Genomic DNA, 21,419 nt, shown 5'->3' with positions numbered 1-21,419 from the left:
TGACATTTTCTTATGGGGCGTGATAAAGAAGGATAGTTAAGTAAAACATTTTATTAGAGATGATCATGGTATTAAAAATTTATTATCAAGTTCATTTTAAATCTGGTCTTTAATATTATTCATATGCATTTATTGCAGATGATAACTTTTCATTTTTTTCCTTCGGGTTGCAGACACGGGCTATATAATTCAGTTTATTATTTTTTAAAAGATTTTATTTATTTATTTGACAGAGACAGAGACAGCGAGAGAGGAAACACAAGCAGGGAGAGTGGGAGAGGGAGAAGCAGGCTTTCCACAGAGCGGGGAGCCAGACAAGGGGTTCGATCCCAGTACCCTGGGATCGCTTAACGACTGAGCCACCCAGGCACCCCTATAATTCACTTTAAATTGCTTGTGGAGGAGAAAGCAGATTTCTTGGTAAACAAGTTTAAGAGTAATTTTTACTTGTGTCTGGTTTGAGGATAGAATTCATATTAAAAAGAAAATTGTGGGGCACCTGGGTGGCTCAGTCGGTTAAATGCCTGCTTTTGACTCAGGTCATGATCCCAGGGTCCTGGGATTGAGCCCCACTTTGGGCTTCCTGCTCAGCAGGGGGCCTATTTTTCCCTCTTCCTCTGCCTCTCCCCACAACTCATGATGAGTGAGTGCTCTCTTGCCCTCTCTCAAATAAATAAAATCTTTAAAAAAAGAGAAAAAAATGAACATTGAAATATCATTTTATCTTTTCCCATCAAAAAAAAAAGATAAAAAACTGTTTTCATGATCTCATATTTGGTTTGCATTTAAAATAACCCTCTGGGGGCGCCTGGGTGCTCAGTGGGTTAAAGCCTCTGCCTTCGGCTTAGGTCATGATCCCAGGGTCCTGGGATCGAGCCCCGCATCGGGCTCTCTGCTCAGCGGGGAGCCTGCTTCCTCCTCCCTCTCTCTCTGCCTGCCTTTGCCTACTTGTGATCTCTGTCTGTCAAATAAATAAATAAAATCTTAAAAATAAAATAAAATAAAATAACCCTCTGGCTTATTTTTAGAATTTTGCACAAATGTAAATAAAAGGTAAGACATTATTGGCAATTTTTTAAAAGTCAGTTTGGAAACAGTGGCCACCATATTTACTTTTAAATTACTTTTCATGTATTAGAGACATCTTGATATGTGCTACAAGAATTCTGATCAGACAAATATGACTTAAGAACCTGGCAAATGGTATCTTGAGGGTATCTTTAGAATTAAATGGTATCTTTAGAATTAAAGCTCCTCATTAGCTTGTATTTTAAAATCCATTTCTTCCCCTTGTCTTTAAAGCAACAGATATAAAACGTGTGAGTTAAACAATAATATGAAGAAGAATAAAAGTAATAGAAAATTCTCAAATGGTTAAAAACCATCCTGATTGTTAGCCATGGTCAATTATGAGATAAGCCAACTAGGAAACCGACTTGGTGAATGCCCCTGAATGGCAGCCACCCACTGCCCCTGATGCTCTCTCTGTCTGTGCTTGAAAGGTATCAAACCATTTCATTTTGAAATGAAAAAAAGGTGCCTGTGTGTGAAACATACATGCAATTGTATATTAACTGCTATGAAATCAAAATGGAAATGTGCTGGTTTTCTAAGACTGGAGCCAACCCTCCATCCAGTACCCTAACGCCTACCAGAAATGCCAGGGGCTCACAAATCACTAGGAGGCCTGATGGTATTTGTAAACAAGGTTCAAAACCAAGGTCATGGCCAGGTTTAAACCTGCAGTCTACTTTTTCCCTCTCTTCAAACTGTTTTTATCACTTGGGAAAAACTTGTAACTTTTTCATCCTAGTTGCTGTAGGAGACCAAGAAGGAAGTCCTTTTGTTAGCAACTTCTTAGCGTCCTTTGTCTTTTACTCCGCTAAGGACCGTGTACAAAATTAGGTAAAATAGTGAAGAAATCTGGACATTCAGGCCATTATGCAAGGAGTACAAGGTGTTTGTGGTACAGAATAATAGGCTAACATTTGGTTGAAATTCTTTGTTTGCATTTGTGTGGTTGGTGCTTTAGTGGCATTCTCTTGAGTCTTTATTTTTAAGTTTCACCTAAGGGTAGATTAAAACCTTTCTCTGATGGGCGCCTGGGTGGCTCAGTAGGTTAAGCCTCTGCCTTCAGCTTGGGTCATGATCTCAGTGTCCTGGGATTGAGTCCCACATCGGGCTCTATGCTCGGTGGGGAGCCTGCTTCTTCCTCTCTCTCTCTCTGCCTACTTGTGATCTCTCTCTGTCAAATAAATAAAATCTCTAAAAAAACACATGAACCTTTCACAGCTAAAAAATATAGAGTCTAAGGCTGCTTGTTTATATTTTTCATATTTATATACATATATAGAGAGAAAGTGTGTTTCTGTGTATCTGTGTGTGAGTGCACACGCATGCATGGGTGCCCATGTGCTTACTTGGACACTTGCAAGACAAACAAAATTCCTAAATCAATCGTATTTCAGTACCTGGAATATCCATAAGTACCATAAATATCAATGCATCGGTAAGAAAGTAAACCCATGCACTCTGAGTTTGAAGAACAAAAGATGCTTTCCAGGTGTAAGCATTGTTCTTTAAAAACTATACAACTCATCTTCTTATTTTTTTCATTTGTTCTTCAGAGCTATTGTATTTTTTAATTTGGTTTGTAAACTAGTCGAGTGGCTATAGTCTATTTTGTCCACCCCCAGCCTAGCTTTAAGCAAACATTTAAAATATTCTGAATATTTGGGTCCAGTTAGGAAACCGGCTCCTATTCCCTTTTACTCCTCTGTTTTGTGCTTACATCTTCATCCTGTGGCTCTTCTTACCTCTCCTTCTTACCCTTCCTATCTTTAAGTGCTCGGAGGACTTCTGCTCTTTGGCAATATCCTGGGGGGCATCCATGTAAATGAAGGGGAGCTTCCTTTGCAGGGTAAAAAGACCCTATGGTGCCAACCAGCTAATCCTTCCAGAAAGGAGAGATGCGCTGGTCATTATTGCTCCAACTGTGGCTCTCCAGTCAAGTTAGAAGAAACAGCTTATATGTGGCTCTCCAGTCAAGTTTGAAGAAACAGCTTATATGTTTTCTGCTTTTTCTGGCTTTCTTCCTAACCTTTTCTCTATTCTGAGCATGAACAAATTCTTCTGTAAGAGAGGAGAAGATTCTTCAAATTCCTTAGGCAGTCTCTGGGGAAATCAGCCATCTCAGGAGTTGGGTTTTTGAAATTAATTCAGAACAACATAACATATGACAGTGACATGACATTTCCATTTGCTTTTCCCTGGGCCACTCTTTATATTTGGAAGTTTGCAGCAGGAAATTTGTAATCTCTCAGGCAGGAACAACTTTTCATAGTCCTAAAACCAGCAGCTGCCTGAAGTCAGTTTTGAATAGTGCACGTTGTGTGCCAAAATAAATCCTTCTTTAAAATCCAGTTTGCCCCAACGTGGATAAACCTTGACAACATTATGCTAAGTGAAATAAACCAGATGCAGAAGAAAAATATTGTATGATTGTACGTATATGAAGTGCCTAAAAAGACTTAGATTCATGGAGACAGCAAATGGAATAATGGATCTCAGGGGCTGGGGGAAGAGAGTAAGAGGCAGTTTTTGTTTAATGGGTATAGAGTTTTAGCTTGGGATGATGAAAAGTTTTGGAGATGGATAATAGTGATGGTTACCCTACAATGTGAATGTACTTAATGCCATTGGATTGTACATTTTAAAATGGTTAAAGTGAGATGCCTGGGTGGCTCAGTGGGTTGAGTGGCTATCTTTGGCTCAGGTCATGATCCCCGCATCCTGGGATCGAGTCCCACATTGGGCTCCTTGTTCAGCGGGGAGCCTGCTTCTCCCTCTGCCTCTGCCTGCCACTTTGTCTGCCTGTGTTTGCTCTTTCTTTCTCTTTGACAAATAAATAAATAAAATCTTAAAAAATAAATAAAATGGGTAAAGTGTGTGTGTGTGTGTGTGGCTCAGTTAATTAAGCATCTGACTCTTGATTTTTGGCTCAAGTCATGATTTCAGGCTCATGGGATGGAACCCTTTGGTGGGCTTTGAGCTCAGTGGGGAGTCTGCTTGAGGACTGTCTCCCTTTCCCCCTTTCCTCACTCATACTCTCTCTCTAAAATAAATAAATAAATAAATAAATAAATAAATAAATAAATAAATAAAATTTTTTAAAAAAGGCTAAAATGATAAATTTTATGTTATGCGTATTTTAACACAATACAAAAAAGTAAAAACAATAACAAAATGGTGTGGTTATCCTAAAACATTGAGTTTTCTCCCTGAAGTTACTGATGGAATCTTTTAAGGTTTGAAAAGGTGGCAGAAAGAAAGAAGAAATGATGATGCAGGAAGAGAGAGGTTGGTTTTAAGTGCTAGGAATAACCAGTATGTCCTACTTGTGTGTTTTCCAGAACCTAACTGTTCGTTCTGGGCTCCCACTGATGCTGGTGTCCCCTGGGCTCACTGTCATGAGAAGCTCTGGCACTGTACGACATCATTAGTTTCTTTTAGACAAAGGCTCTAATGTTCCCCTATGGTCAACTGCCTCCTAATATGCACTCAGCCTGGGGCGCCAGGGTGGCTCAGTTGGTTGTGTCTGACTCTTGATTTCAGCTCAGGTCATGATCTCAGAGTCATGAGATCTGGGCTTGGAGTCTACTCAAAATTCTCTTCTCCCTCTCCCTCTGCATTGCCCTAATAGATAGATAGATAGATAAAAAACACTCAGCTTGTACCCTATGGGGTTTTGTGGCTTAGCACAATAGGATTTCCCCCTTTTTCTTCCTTTGTCAATTGGAAATCTTCTCCCTACTCACTTGCCCTTTTACCACTCTGAAAAGAAAAAAAAAAAAATGGGGGAAGAGGAATTGCAGTGTACACACTCTGATACTTAACAATTATGTAGAGAGCGAACGAATAACAGTAAACTCAATGAAAGGTGTCTATTACTCTATTTTTATATTACTTTTTGAGTTTTACTGGGAAATCAGTAATAATAATAATAGAATGAGTAAGGGTAATAACAATAATTTTAACTTACAATTGGATTTATATTTTGTGTTATCATTATTCATGGTTAAATTCATGAAACACTTACCAATGAAAGAACATTTTGTACATGTAAGTGATATGTAGCTTAAGGAAGACTTGAAGAACTGGTAGGCGAGCTGAAGAAATTACCCAGAATGCAGCACAGAAAGTTAAGAAGACAGGAAATATGAAAGAAAGGATAAGAGCTGTGGGTAATAGGAAAACACGGTCTGACAGTCTTTCACTGGAGCTCCAGAAAGAGAGACGGGAATAGAGGCAATATTCAAAGAGGAAATGACCAACTAAAGACATGATTCATAACCAGAAGAAGCACAGTATATACCAAGCAGGGTAATTGAAAAGAAACCCACACCAGATACCTTAAGTGAAAACTCTATAATAATAAAGGCCAAAAACCCCCCCAAAAAACAAACAAACAAAAAAACCTCTTTAAAACATGTAGCTAAAATGAGAGATCACCTGCAAAAGTAAGACAATAAGGATCAAAGCAAATTTTACAACAGCAGCAACAGAAGACAAAGCAGGGGGATGAGATCTTCTAAGTTCTGAGAAAAAAATAAGCATCAATCTTGAATTACATCCCCAGCAAGTCTACCTTTCAGCAATGAGAGTCTAAGACACAAAAACAGAGTTTGCCACCGACAGACCTACACTGAAGAATATTCTAAAAGAATAGCTTCAAAAGAAAGGAAAATTATTCCAAAAATAAGATTTAAAGCATGAGGTTTTAAAGTTTAAAATTTTTAAACAGTTTTAAATTTACTGACACTTAATGAAAATAGCTTTAAGTATATAAAGCAAAAATGAATAAAAATATGACAAATCAACAATGTAGTAATCAATTGGAACACGCCTTTGTTTGGTAAGTTAAACAGACAAAAATGATGTAAAAAAGATTTGGATAGGGGGCACCTGGGTGGCTCAGTGGGTTAAGCCTCTGCCTTTGGCTCAGGTCATGATCCCAGGGTCCTGGGATCGAGCCCCACATCGGGCTCTCTGCTCAACAGGGAGCCTGCTTCCCTTCCTCTCTCTCTGCCTGCCTCTCTGCCTACCTGTGATCTGTGTCTGTCAAAAAAAAAAAATACATAAAAATCTTTAAAAAAAAAAAAAAGAAGATTTGGATAACACAGTTATCCTTGAATTTTTCAATATATGTAAAAACCTGTACCCAACAACTCAAAAATCTGGATTCTTCTCAAACGTGTGTGAAATATTTGCAAACACCAATCACATACTAGGTCAGTGCTTCTTATACTATCTTTGGCAAAACACCAGATTTTTCTCAATTTTGGTGATGATGTTTAATATGTAAATAATTTCAAACTTAAAGAAAAGTTGCAAGCACAGTAGAAAGAACTCTCTTCAAACTGATTCACCAATTTCCAACATTATGCCTCTTTCATTTTATCCTTTTTCCTGAAGCAGTAAGTAAGTTGCAGATCATAATTCTTTACCCCTACATACTTTGTATTTTCTAAGAACAAAAGCATTCTTCTACATAACACCACCACAATTATCAAAGTCGGGAAATTTAACATTGATCAATTACTACTCTCTGATCCACAGTCCATATTTAAATTTTACCTTTTTTCCCAGTACTGTTCTTTAGTTCCACTTCCCCCAGGATCCAATTTAGGACCCTGCATTGCATTTGTTGGCATATCTCTTTAGTTTCTTTCTTCGGGAATAATTCCTCAGTCTTTCTTTGCCTTTTAAAACTTGGACCCAGTAGGGTATCAAAATATGCCCCTCTGGTATAAAGACTATTTTGAGCTGAAGGCAATTGAAAAAGAGCAAACATATGATGAGCTTTCTGCCTCCCCCCTATGCCTGAAAGTAGGGCATAAATTCCCCTTGTGAGGATGTCCAGCCCACAACTTACTGCCACTGAAGAGTCCAGAAACCTCTTTCTTTTGTCTTATCACTTCCCTAAAAATTTATCATCCTTTTTCAGAATGGTACAAAAGCCTCCAAGCCTAGCTGCTTCTTTGGGAGTTTTCTCTTCTCTACAAAGCCCTTTCCCTCATGTCACATAAAACTGAACATCAAATAAAATTTATATGCTTTTCCCCCATTAATCTGTTGTCAGTTTGCAGGCTCGTCCATAGACTCTAAGAGGACAGAGGGAAATTTTACATCCCCTACAACCCTTTAAATGAGGACAGGGCAGGGGCACCTGGGTGGCTCAGTGGTTAAAGCCTCTGGCTTCGGCTCAGGTCATGATCTGAGAGTCCTGTGATCGAACCCCGCTTCGGGCTTCCTGCTCAGCAGGGATCCTGCTCCCCTGCCCCCAGCTCTGCCTGCCTCTCTGCCTACTTGTGATCTTTATCTGTCAAATAAATAAATAAAATCTTAAAAAAAAAAAAAAAGAGGACAGGCCAGTTATGTTGCAAAATGTCACTCAAACAGAGTTAATTTACCTGATATTTGAGATTTTTTTTGGGGGGGGGGCAGGAAAACCACATAAGTGATATTGTACCCTTCTCAGTGCCCCATATTAGGAGGCACCCAGTGTCAGTCAGTCCCATTATTGATAATTAACTCTAATTACTTGGTAAATGTGGTATCTGCCAAGTTTCTCTACTATAAAGTTACTATTTTTTCCCTTTGTAATTGTATACAGTTGAAATTGTAATAATTTCTTGGCAATTATTTCGAGACTATATAAATTTTTTATTCCTCTTCAAACTTTCTAGTTTGGCATTGTTAATTCTTACTTGAGCCAATGACTCCTATACTGCAAAAGAGTGGTTTTCTAAGTCCATCATTTCTTCTGTTATTAACTGGAGTGCTACAGGAAGGAGTTGTTTCCTTTCTTATCCAGTTAGCTAGCTAACCTTAATATGGGCTCATGCATTCCTATTTTATTCAGTAGGTTATAACCCATTACTCACATTATTTGCTTTGATTTTAAATCAAATTGCACTCAAATTGTACTTCTTTGACATTTGGACATTTCTTCAAGTTGCTTCCCCTGTCCTTTTGATATATTCCCATCATTTTTGGACTACTTTATAAAAAAAAATGTTCTGGCCCACCAAGGTGTTCTTGACTCTCCTTATACTTTCCCCTGCCCCAGCCTTAGAATTGGCCAATTTTCTAAAATATCTGAGTTCTTTTTAGCGGGGAATGGTATCAGGAAATCAAGATCTGAGAGGCAGACCAACACTTATATAAAATACAAGAATCAATTTCTTTAGAAATAATGCACATAGGGGTGCCTGGGTGGCTCAGTGGTTTAGCCTCTGCCTTCGGCTCCGGTCATGATCCCAGGGTCCTGGGATCAAGCCCCACATTGGGCTCTCTGCTTAGCCCGAAGCCTGCTTCCTTGTCTCTCTGCCTGCCTCTCTGCCTACTTGTGATCTCTATCTGTCAAATAAATAAATAAAATCTTAAAAAGAAATAATGCACATAGCAAAATCAAATGCAAATCTCCCCTGAGGGAGCCCACCTCATTCAAGGCCTCAAAAAAAAAAAAAAAAATCCCACAAATGAAATTTCAAGGTAAATTAGCATATAACTGTCAAAAACAACACGCATGGAAAAAAAAGATACTATATGTGGAACCAAAAGAAACAATAAACAGCAGAAATAGACTTACAGGGACTTTTGCTCTAGACATGTAAAAGCTTAGAGAGAAAATCATAAAACTACTAAAAGACATTAAGGACTAACCAAACAGATTAGAGATATGCTGTGTTTTAAAATGGGAAAACAGGGCGCCTGGGTGGCTCAATGTGTTAAGCCACTGCCTTCGGCTCAGGTCATGATCTCAGGGTCCTGGGATCGAGTCCCACATCGGGCTCTCTGCTCAGCAGGGGCCTGCTTCCCTTCCTCTCTCTCTGCCTGCCTCTCTGCCTACTTGTTATCTCTCTCTGTCAAATAAATAAATAAAATTCTTTAAAAAAAATGGGAAAACAATATTACAAAGATATTGGTTATCCTCAGAGTTCTATAATTTCAATGTAATTTCTAATGAAAATCCCACTAGGAATTTTCATGAAACTGGAAACACTGTATCTAAAATGTATATGAAAAATCATGGAACACCCAGCTAGCTCAATTGATAGAGTATGCAAATCTTGATCTCAGGGTTCTGAGTTCAAGTCCCATGATAGGTACAGAGATTACACAAAAATAAAATATTTAAAAACAAACAAACAAACAAACAAACTAATAGAATGTATATGAAAAATCAAAGGGAAAAAGTAGCCAAGACCCTCCTGGGGGAAGGAGATGAAATAGGTGGGGACACTTGTCCTACCAGATATCAAATATCATTATAAAGCTATAGAAATTAATATAGTGGGACACTGGGGCAGGGACAGAGAAACTGACCCCCCAGTAGAACAGAATAGAGTAGAGAACCCAGACACAGACCTCTGCATTTTGGAAACTTGATATATGAGAGATTTGGCATGGCAGATCACCGAAGAAACTGGGGTGAGACAATTGGTTGGCACAGACAAAAATCAATTTCCAGTATATGAAGAGTTTAAAATGAAAGGAAAAACTTTACAACTTTTAAAAGAACGTATTGGAAAATAGCATTCTGACCTCAAGGAGGGAAGAACTTTTTTAAACAAGAAACAAAAGCACATTGGGACGCCTGGGTGGCTCAGTTGGTTAAGCAGCTGCCTTCAGCTCAGGTCATGTTCCCGGCGTCCTGGGATCAAGTCCCACATCGGGCTCCTTGCTTGGCAGGGAGCCTGCTTCTCCCTCTGCCTCTGCTTGCCACTCTGTCTGCCTGTGCTTGCTTTCGCTCCTCTCTCTCTGACAAATAAATAAATAAAATCTTTAAAAAAAAAAAAAAAAGAAAGAAACAAAAGCACTAACCATAAAAGAAAAGACTTGATAAAGTCAATAATATTAAAATTAAGAACTTCTGTTCAAAAAGACAACATAAGGATATGAAAGCATAAGCCATGAACTGGGGAGGCTTCTTGCAACATACATAACTGATAAAAGGTTCATGTTCAGAATGGAAGAACATACATTAATCAATCAATCAATCAAGAAAGAAAGAAAGGGAGGGATGGAGGGAGACAGAGACAGAGAGACCAAAAGAAAATAAGCAAAAGACACACGTTCCTCATAGAAGAGAAACACAAATGGCAAATAATCCATGACAAGGTGTCCAAGCTCATTAGTAATTAGGAAAATGTGAATTTAGATCACGACATGATACCATTCTACCCACTTGATTATAGAGTTGTTGCAGATATGGATAAGGGGCTGAAACTCGCGGCTGGTGTGTAAACTGTTACAACTACTTTGGAAAGCAACTCGGCACTATTTCAGGCAGTTGAACATTCGTATACCCTGTGACACTGCAAATCCACTAAGTAGGTACTCTAGAAAAATCCTTAAGTATGAGTACCGAGTATATCATTAGAACAAAAGCAAACAAAATAAAAAAACAACCTAACTAACTGAAATGTCCATCAACAGGGAATAAAGCATAGCTACATCAACATGAATGATCTTAGAAACATCTTGAGTAGAAAAAAGAAAGGCCCAGAAGGCTAAAAACAATATAATACCATTTTTACAAAAACTCAAATACAGTATTTTTAGAACACATGAAAAAAATGTAAAAATATGATTTTTAGAAGAGGTCAAGGAATGACGATAAGAAAAAAATTCAGGGGAACCTGGGTGGCTCAGTGGGTTAGAGCCTCTGCCTTCTGCTCAGGTCATGATTTCAAGGTCCTGAGATCAAACCCCACATCAGGCTCTCTGATCAGCAGGGAGCCTGCTTCCTCCTTTCTGTCTGCCTGCCTCTCTGCCTACTTGTGATCTCTGTCTGTCAAATAAATAAATAAAATCTTAAAAAAAAAAAAAAGAAAGAAAAAATTCAGGTTCGGGGTGCCTAGGTGGCTCAATTGGTTAAATGACTGCCTTCAGCTCAGGTCATGATCCTGGTTCCAGGATGGAGTCCCACATTGGGCTCCCAGCTCCATGGGGAGTCTGCTTCTCCCTCTGACCTTCTCCCCATCATGCTCTCTCTCATTCTCTCTCTCTCTCTCAAATAAAATCTTCAAAAAAAAAAAAAAATTCCCTAAAAAAAAAAAGAAAGAAAGAAAGAAAAAAAATTCAGGTTCAAAGCCAGTCTGGTAGTAGGTTCATGAAGTTCACTTATCATGCTTCTTAATCTACAACAGCTTCCTCAGTCTTGACACTGTTAACATCTGGTGCCGGATGAATCTTTGTTGTAGGGGAATGTCCTGTGCATCATAGGGACATCCTAGACCTCTACCCACTTGATGCCAGCAACACACCCCTTTTAGCTGTGACAATAAAATATGTCTCCAGACATTGCCAAATGTCCCTGGGGAGCAAAATTGGCCTTGGTTGAGAATCACTGATGTGTGTATATATATATATATATATATATATGGTATATATGGTATATATTTTCTCATTTGTGTATTTTGTTTTATTTTTAAGTAGGCTCCATGCCCAGTGTGGAGCCCAGTGCGGGGTTGGAACTCATGACAGGGAGATCAAGACCAGAGCTGAGATCAAGAGGCAGACACCTAGCCGACTGAGCCACCCAGGTGCCCCTATAGGGTCTATTTTTTGAATGCTTTCAATGCTCCATAATAAAAAAAAGTTTAAAAAGTGATGAGCAGAAGTTTCACTCTGTCTGTGAAGCACGACTAGGAAGTCATCATTAAGCTCAGAAAAACAGAGCCCGCCACAGGCCTTTGAAGTGACAGTGCAGAGCCGTGAGGGCTGACAGTTGCGGGAGGATTTTGACTAGCTGGTGATATTTCTAGAAATGGTACAGGGTATTGGGAAATCAATGACTCCAGATCCACTGGAGGGATATTTCTGCAACCTTTCTCAATTCTTTGGCAAATCCAAAAGCTTAATTTAGCCTTTTAGAATACTATTTAATTTTTTAAAAATCCGTTATTAATTTTTTTTAAAACAAGGACTTTTGTTTATATAAGACCTCCTAAGGAACTGGAGGGTGTCCATATGTTTTGTTACCTTTGGAGGGGGTGGCTATGACTGTAAAGTCACCACACATTTCACCGTGTACCCCAGATAACTGAGTTATTTCCAGAAATAAGATCTGATAGCGTAACATTTGCTGCTCAGGACGATGAGTGATCCCACACTCACTGTAGCACCCCATTAATCCAAGAACCTCCCCAGTGATGTGGTTCTACTTGGGAACATCTATCTGACTCTTATACTTACACTATGGATCCTCTCATGGAGAGTTTATTACCCTCATTTTAAAAAATGGAGAAACACAGACACAAAGAAGATACATGCTTTTCAAGATAACATAATCTAGAGTAACTAATTATAAATAGAGTTGGTGCTAAAATCGGGTTTATTGAATCGTAGTCTGTGTGCCTTTTTCTCCAAGCTCAGAACTGAGCTTGTGTGAGCATTAGGGTATAGACATGTTTGTGTATCTCTGTGGTCAGAGAGTTGGGTGTGTGTTTCTCTGAGGACAAGGGGGAAAGACCAAGGACTGAAAAGAAGAGCTAGGAAGAGAGGCAGAGTAAAAAGAGCATTGGGTTTGGAATATGCCTTAGGCCAGATCTCTCTGAGTATCAGGTTTTTTTTTTTTTTTTTAAAGATTTTATTTATTTACTTGACAGAGAGACACAGTGAGAGAGGGAACACAAGCAGGGGGAGTGGGAGGAGAAGCAGGGTTCCCGCAGAGCAGGGAGCCTGATATGAGACTCCATCCCAAGACCCTGGGATCATGACCTGAGCCGAAGGCAGACTCTTAATGACTGAGCCATCCGGGCACCCCCCAAGTCTCAGTTTTTTTAACCATAAAAACTCACAAAATGATTGCAAAAGGTAAATGAGATATATATTTGAAAACACTTTCTGTTTCTGCATATAAATGTAATTGTCATTATTAGCATTATTATTTAAAATGCAATGCAGATGATAAAGGAATCCGCATGGGTAAAATGACTCACATTTTCTTCATTTTCTTGGCACTAGCTCTTACCATATGTCCAGTTCAGAGGAATATTCAGTGGCTCCCAGCAAAGCATCAGGAGGCCGGTACCAGAGGGTCACAACTTCGGAAGAGTATGTCTGGCTGGGAATGGACTTTGCCCGAGCGAGACCTGACCAAAGAAGAAAAGCACAGAACTCACTGTTGTAGGACTTCCTGGAGAGCCAGGAATCAATGTATACAACCAAGGAGTTAATAACTGGCAGAATAATCAACATTTAAAAAATAATACAAAAACTCTGGGTGCTTTTAATAGAGTCACTCAAATATCTTGACCCTCGTGGACCTCCTTATCAAGTGAATTTCTCAAATTTTGGCCTATATTGCAGCTGGATGTAGCCTTCCTGGCAGGTAAGTATAGTGAGGTGACCAACTCCTTCCCTATATGCTATAAACAGAACGGATGTGTGAGCTTACGGATCACCCCCCTTTGGAGGGATTAAGGATTCTTCCCTTTCCCTCCTCCTCCAAGCTTAAATGAGAAGGAGGTGGCGGCCATCTTTAAATTCATAATCGGGGGAATACCCTAAAGATGGTGGGGCCTCGTGACAGAAGGGACATGGATCAAAACTCTACGGGCCACCATACAAGCTCTGACTACTTAGGTTAGACTGTTACATGAGAGAAAGTTAAGCTGCTTTTTAAAAAAGTTTTATTTAAAAAAAATATTTTATTTGTCAGAGTGAGAGAGAGAGAGAGAAAGAGCACAAGCAGAGGGTAGCGGCAGGCAGAGGGAGAAGCAGACACCCTGCTGAGCAAGGACCCTGGGATCATGACCTGAGCCGAAGGCAGACACCTACTGAGTGAGCCACAGAGGCATCCCAAGAAATTAAGCTTCTGACATGTTTACAACCTCTACTTTGGTGTCTCAGTCATAGCAACAGAACTCAATTCACAAGTAATACGATAGTCCTCCATTTTTGCAGTCCAGAAATCCCCAGTTTAGTAAACTGCAAGGGGGGACTGCTATATTCCAAATTAGTTTGGTAAGACCTTGGACACATCACTCTTAAATTTTCTTCTACAATGTCAGAGTACTTCTTTTTTTTAAGAGGTGGGGAGGGGCAGTGAGAGAGGGAGAAAGAGAATTTTAAGCAGGTTCCATGCCCAGCAGGGAGCCCAACATGGGGCTTGATCTCATGACCCTGAGATCATGACCTGAGCCAAAATCAAGAGTCGGACACTTAACCGACTGGGCCACTCAGCAGCCCCTATTAGTACTTTTGTCGGTTAGCTACTCATCTCACAGAATCACAGGATCTAGAGCTGGGGAAAGACCTCAGTAGATGAGTTCACTATTGTGGGGAATTGAGAAATGAGGATCTGTTACATGCTTACTTGTCCAGATGAAAGCTACTACGTCAGAAAAAAGTCTTGCAGCTATAGCACAACCATTTGATATCTGCCAAGCAAAGAAGAGTGGTTCCTCAGCTCCAACTTTTCAACAAATATTTCCTGAGCACCTACTGTGGTATCTGGCACTAGAGAGATGATGACAAGCAAGATGGACTCAAGCTGCCTTCCTAACGCCTACAGTCCAGTGGAAGAGACAAAATCATCACACAAATATACGTGTGTATAATTATAAACTGTGGTAAGTGCTAGAATGGAAAGATACAGTGATACTCCAGGGAAATCCATGTCCACTCTGATGGGACAAAAACCTCAGGTAATCCTACAAAGGCAGCTCTATTGATATGTGTGCAGGAGCAAATGCCTGGGGTCTTTATTCCAGCAGGAGTCCATCCTATAATCTGGGGTTTACATCTTTATCCTGTCATCATGGGATAACCTGGATCTATTCCGACAGAATTTTTCTTTCCACTCACATGTAGGAAAACTTTCTAGGAACAGTTCGCTTACACACGTCTCTCTATAAAAAATGGCCATGGGGCTCTAGAGGAGCCCAAATTTTTGGATCTGGTTAGGCTGGAGCTTGATGGAATACTAGATGCTACCCAGCTTGCCCTGTTTCTTGCCTCACACTTCCTCTAGGGTAGTTTGACATCCTCCCAAAGCATCACATGCCATGGGCCTCCACTTTTCAAGGGCCAGGCCCCATCAATGCTTTAAACATGTGCACACAAAAGCATCATTGTTCGTAGCCCAGAAGGAGACTCGAGGGGAGACTTACCAAAATCAGCCAGTTTGAGCTCTCCCAGGTGACTGATGAGTAAGTTCTGAGGTTTCAGGTCCCTGTGAAGAACGTGTTGGTGGTGGATGTACGCCAGGCCCCGCAAAAGTTGAAACATGAAAAGCTGGAAGGAATGAACACCTTATCTAAGCAGATTTGAGCCACTATGTGTTGATTTCCCCTCTAAATCAAAACCAGTCCTCTGAAAGAATATAGTAAAAGTGTCTCTTGAGAAACAAAAAAATATGAAGATTTTACATTCAGGGGAGGGGGGCGCGGAGACAAGGAAAGTCAAGTAAGCAGACCACGTCCTAAACAAAAGGGATTCTGCCTTTTCCCGACATCTAATTTCTTTGATACTGGAGGAATTAGCCTTCCTTAAAATCTAAAGGGAAACTTTGAAGTTTCCTTTGGAACACTAGTTATTGATTTAGATGTGAAAGATTTAATTTTTTTTTTCCCCCACCGATGAACTTGGCATATAAGATCAAAGTTGACCTGGAAATGATATTCTAAGGTTTACAACTGCTTGAGTTTTCCAAGCTCTCTGATATGAAACCCTTTTAAAAACATAACACAAGGAGACCAGACTGGGAAATATATCTTTAGAGGGTAGTAGGAAATAAAGGAACTATTATCTTTTTAAACCTATTTTTAAAGTCTGAAGTCCAAAGTTGAAAACAAGCTATAATACAGCCATTTGATTAAGAGGGAAGAGAGACCCCCCAAAATTAGACCAAAAAAAAAAAAGTCTGAAAATAATAAAGAATAAATAGTAGAAAGAAGAAAGAAGAGGGAAAAATACAATGTGGGCCCAAATTTTTAAATGTTGCATGTGGTAAAGAAGGCATAGAAACCGAAAATATCTCCAGGTTTTCCCTAGTATGGAAGCTGAAGGAAAAAAAAGAATGCTTAGGATCCCAATGTCTTTTGCTCTTTTCCAGTGCCACTGGCAACGGAGAATTGAAACACCAACATTAGTGTTTACAAAGACCTCTGCCAACTGAGAACATGTTCTGACAATTTAGAAGAGAAAAGCCTGGCTCCAGTATTCCTGGAGAGGCAGACAAAGTAGCCGATGCAAAGCTGTGCAAATAGATCCACTTTTTCCAACACATCCTGGAAATTAGGAACTTCAGGGACGCTGGGACCTGTACTGCCCTAACAATGAGTAGGAGATATTGTAGCCAAGCTGAAGGGAGTGCGGTCTGACCAGAGCAGGAGCCTGGGGGCCATGGACTCCATGCAGGTCTCACCCCGGCCTCACAAGCCATTTAAGGACGTGAAAGTTTTCTTTCAACTCCTACTTCAAATGCTCACTGGTTCTGTGAGTTTCCCCAGTGCTTTCCCATATTGATGCTTTGTACACATACACTATCCATTTTCCCATTCATCAAACCACAAAGCTACCAAAATACGAAATTCCTATACCAACACTTAAACCTTCCTATCAGTTATAAGTACAAATATTTCTGAAACAGACAATATGAAGAACCAATGAAAAATGCAGGAGAAAGAGAAGATGCTACCTTGTGTGCTCACAGATAATGCCTTTCAATGTGAGAACACCAAGGAAGAAGGGAGTCGAGACAATCAAGGGACAGAGACAGAAGGGAGGAAGGGAAAACAACATTTATTGCACACTTAGCACCTTTTAGGATCCTCCAAATAACCCCGTGAGGGAGATAAGCTGGTCCTCGATTTGCAGATAAGAAAAATAGGGCTCAAGGAAACTTTAAAAACATGTCAAGAAACAGTCAGGGCCAAAACTCAAACTCAGACCTGCCTAACTTCTCTACACCATTCTGAGAAACCAGAGAAAAGCAAATTAAAACATGACAGGGAAGGGGAGCATCAGCTGGCTGAGTCAGAGGCAGAGCTTGTGCGTGGGCCAGCCTGCAATGCCTTTCATGTTGGAGTGCAGACTGCTCTCACTAATGAGTCATCCGCGCCTCCCACCTCCTCGCTCTCCGACCCCTTTCCTCCCCGGCTCCGCATGGATGTCCGTCAGCATTCCTACACGGTAACGCCCAGCAGTATTAATGTATGGGATTTTATAGCCGCGCTGCTTAAAACTTAAAGTCTGCCCTGATTAACCTCCCTCTTCAATCCTTTGCGACCTGGATCATTCCTTCACACTGGCCCAAGCTTCTCTGATAACACAACCCAACCCAACCCAACCTAATGGTGTTAGTTCTCAGTCAGTGTCAAGCCAGGTTGTGGGTGATGCTTTCCAGAGCTGCTTCCCAGCTCCCAGGGATGAGAGTCCTGTTTTGAACACAGTGAGGCTCTTGGGAACAAAATCATTTCACCGGGCTAGTGCTATCTGGGCCAGAGTGAGCATTTTCTCTGCTGTGTCTGCTAGGGGACACTCATCTGCAGCCCCACTTGCTTTGATTGGAAAACCATATATCCCTGATAAGTCCCTCTCTTAAGCAGCCACAAAGTGGCTCACAAAGCCACAGAGTGGTCAAGTCTGATTGCAGTCAAGTATGGTTTTCAACCGTATTCCTGCAACTAGTGGCCGTCTTGACCATTCATGCCTTCTCTGAAATTGTCTCTTGCCTTGACTTTCAAGAGAGTGTACTTTCCTGGATCCTTTACAGTCTGAAAAGCTGCTTCCTTTTGTCTCCTGCTGTCCTGTTCCTCCTTTAACCCCTAAAGGAAAGAGTTCTATCATCGGTTCTTTTATCTTGGTGTATTTGCTCTTTGGGAGATCTACTCTCTTGTCTTGAACTACAAACTCCAAGTGCCAATTTCCCCCAAGTCTACATCTCCAGCATAGAGCTTCCTCCTGGGCACTGTCTACTGCTCATTTCCCTTTAGATTTCCACCTCGATTAGAAGTTCACCCTGTCTACAACAGGACTCTTCCTCCTCCTCTCCAAATCAACTTCTTCCATTTCTGTTACTAGATCTGTAATTCTTCTGGTCAGCCGAGGAGATTATGCTAGAGATCTGGAACGTGAGGCCTCACCCCTGACTTCCTGAATCAGATGCCCAGGTCATCCGTCGCTCACTGAAGTTCGAGAAGCCCTGGACTGACCCACATCAGTCAGCTCCTGGACCCCAGTTACATAAATATCCTTCTGATCATGTCATTCTCTCTCAACTTTAAGTCCCTTTAACAACCCTACCATCTAAGAAATAGAGTCCACATCTTAGAAAATAAGGCTCTCAGCCACCTACCCCATCAGTTTTTCCAGGCCTATGTACCCTGATCTCACTAATAAATTCTCTATGTCAGGCCAACAGCACCAGAGATGCAGTATGGGCACTAGTGGAAAAGGATCTTAAGCAAGATTCACGGTTAGCAATGGCAAAAGCTATTTCTGTAACCCCAGGCAAAATACTTGTCTTCTTAACCTTTAGATTCCAATTCTGCAAAATAAGGAAGTTAGACCAGCCCAGTGTTTTTAAGGTTTTGGGTGTTTTGTTTTGTTTTTTTCCTGCTGCAACTTACAATAAGAAACACATATGTATCCTGTATTCGTACAGAGGTACAAGTACAGCTTCAGCGGGAGCTGAAACACAAAATGGTGCTTATTCTTACTAGGTGTAATGTACTCCAATATTTTCTATTCTCTTCTCCTCTATTCTATTTAATTTTTTAAAATGCTAGTTGCTGATCCCCAAATTGATTTCATAACCCACAAACAGGTCAGAACATGAAGCCTGAAAAGCACTGTGGTTCCTCCAACCCTAATGGTCCACAACTCTGGGATCCTTATCCTTCAACGCATCCATACTGCTTTGCTCGGCGCCTCCGCGTCTCTGCCCTGTACCTTTGCTGAAAACATTCCTTCCTCCTCCGACATCTTCCCCTATCCCAGCCTCTTGAAATGCAATGCATCTTTTAACATTTGGCTTCATAAAAGCTCTTAAAATGTGAAGACATCTATCTACACTAGGTCTTATTTCTATTTTGGTCTCATTTCTTATTTGGTGTTATTCACAATTCACAAATGTCCCGTCAGAGGATCGGTGCCTATTTTCCATCTCTTGATTTTGGTTGTAAGGCCCTTGAGGGGGTAAAAATCATGTTTTCTATGTCTCTTTATCCTTCTAAGCCTTTAGCACAGTGCCAGGGATGAGAGTCACTCAAGCCTGAAAATGTTCTTTCTCGGTTATCCTTTCTCCAAGTGTCCATCAACTTGATCAATACCCCTGGTTCCTTGACTCTTCTGCTCTCTCCCTAGCTACCAGCAACCTGCTTAGCCTCACTTCCTTCCTTCAGGTTCGACTCAGCTCAGAAGTCTGACCATCACTTTAACCTCTCTCTTGACAATCTGCTCAAATCTCTTGCCCAACTGTCTTTTTATTTCACATGTCTGGCAAAATCCCAACACTGAATCAATCCAGCTGTCTACTTTTTCGATTCCTCTCTCTGAATTGGTCAGCACTGTCATTAAAAAGGAAATCCCAGGATCATGCAGATAATTTAATGGTTTCCATTCTCACCAAGAGTTTTCAACCCACTACTGAACATTCTCTCTTGGTTTGCCTAGTTAGGGCTCTATCCCATCTCCATTAGCTATTTTTAAATGTTTCACTCTCCTCAACCCTCAAACCTTCTTTTTCCCCTTGCTTCCAAGACTGGAGTAGGTCCCCTTACTCTGAGTTCCCACCTTATTTCTAGTTAACATGGCTGTAGCCATTGTCACTTTGCTTCTTACTACCTGTTTAAGTCCATATATCTTCCTGGGCTTTAAGCTTATTGAAAATAAGAAACACAACTTATTCATTAGTGAAGCCTCGGAACTTAATATAATACCAAGTACTCAATCATTCTTGAATGAATAAATGAATAAAAGAACATAAATATTAATTAAATGAATGAGTACATCATATAGAAATTTCATATAGATTATATCAAGGATCAATTAATGCCAATAAAAATCTTGTGGAATGAAAAGTATGAAATGAAATGGTTTCTAAAATTTACAGCAGACACAGAATTATAGAGAGTTAAGAGTTTATTATTATTTCTATTCCAGTGACTGGGAAATGGAACTTGGTCCCATTTATAACACGAGTGGATAGAACAGGCAAACAGGTAACTGATTTCAACCTAATGGGGGAACTTTGCTGATTCTGATGGGGAGCTGTAAAATACAGCACAAACTTTATCACAGACCACAGTAGTCTGCCATGAAGAATGTATTTATTTTATGATGGCTTAGTTCCACTTCCTTCCTTTGAATGAGATTCTTTTTAATTGATCTGTACTTCTGAAGACACATTTGCAGTGATGGCAATGACCGACAAGTTTAGGCTGCTTGGAAAATGGCTAGCCATTGCTCTATATCTTAAGGGGAGACATTTTTTTTCTTTTTAAGATTTTATTTACTTATTTTGAGAGAAAGAGCTCACGAGAATGCACACGTGACCAGGGGTGGGATGTGGAGGGGCAGAGGCAGAGAGAGAGAATCTCTCTCAAGCAGACTCCCCAGGGAACTCTGGAGCCTGACAGGGGGCTCCATCACCACAACTGTGAGACCATGACCTGAGCGGAAATCAAGAGTTGGATGCTTAACTGACTGAGGCACCCAGGCGCCCCAAGGGGGAACTTTTTTCTAAAACGTTTCTCTAGAGTATCAGTGATAGTCATCTTATTTAGTATCATGGGATTTTACTCTATGATGACAGTCTGTTTCAAAATTCTTCCACTGAGGGCAAGCTGGGGAGGAGTCCTGCCTCTCGAAGTACTCACCCTGACATTGTGAGGATGAAGCCCTCCTGGGTGCTGAGACATGTACTGGGCCAGGTCTGTGTGCTACATGGGAGGTTGGAGAGAATGATGTTAGCAAGCTTAAACAGTGTCCTAACGCAGACCACAGACGTGGCTGTCAGATACAAACTTCAGAATTTTTGAGAATAAGGTACAAAAGATACATAACCAGCTTTCCTGAGACCTCACTATCAAGGTCAAACACAGTGTGTCTTTCTAACTGGCTGTCCTAGGAAGGAAGCTTGTTTCTCATCACAAAAAGATGCTCATTTTAAATGGCCGCCACTGAACACAGCGATACAGGCGTTTTTCACTCCCCTTGGAGGCAAGTCAAGTATACATGCCTTAGGATTTCTTCCTGCTAACATTCTGAATTTTTTCCTTTCAAAAATATGAAAGTGAGTTATTATTTAGTAAACTTGTATACAATTTTTAAAAAAACCTTGCGATTTATGTCTTCGTTGTCAATGAAAAAAATGCGGGGTTCTGCTCAGATGGTGATTA

General features: G+C 40.4%; 1 protein-coding gene across 1 annotated transcript in view; it reads right to left on the bottom strand.

The window, feature by feature from the left end:
- Positions 1-21,419, bottom strand: part of CDK15 (cyclin dependent kinase 15) — an 81,644-nt gene that overhangs the window by 41,241 nt on the left and 18,984 nt on the right. The window contains exons 6-8 of the mRNA XM_032354117.1: positions 20,898-20,960; positions 15,186-15,309; positions 13,043-13,163 (exon numbers count right to left, since the gene is read on the bottom strand). Of these exons, the coding sequence (XP_032210008.1) occupies positions 13,043-13,163; positions 15,186-15,309; positions 20,898-20,960 (308 nt within the window). The remainder of the gene's footprint in view (positions 1-13,042; positions 13,164-15,185; positions 15,310-20,897; positions 20,961-21,419) is intronic.

This window comes from Mustela erminea, chromosome 8, assembly GCF_009829155.1.
Source record: "Mustela erminea isolate mMusErm1 chromosome 8, mMusErm1.Pri, whole genome shotgun sequence".
NCBI lineage: Eukaryota > Metazoa > Chordata > Mammalia > Carnivora > Mustelidae > Mustela > Mustela erminea.
Note: the sequence above shows the minus strand (reverse complement) of the source record. Positions and strands in the feature narration are given on the sequence as shown.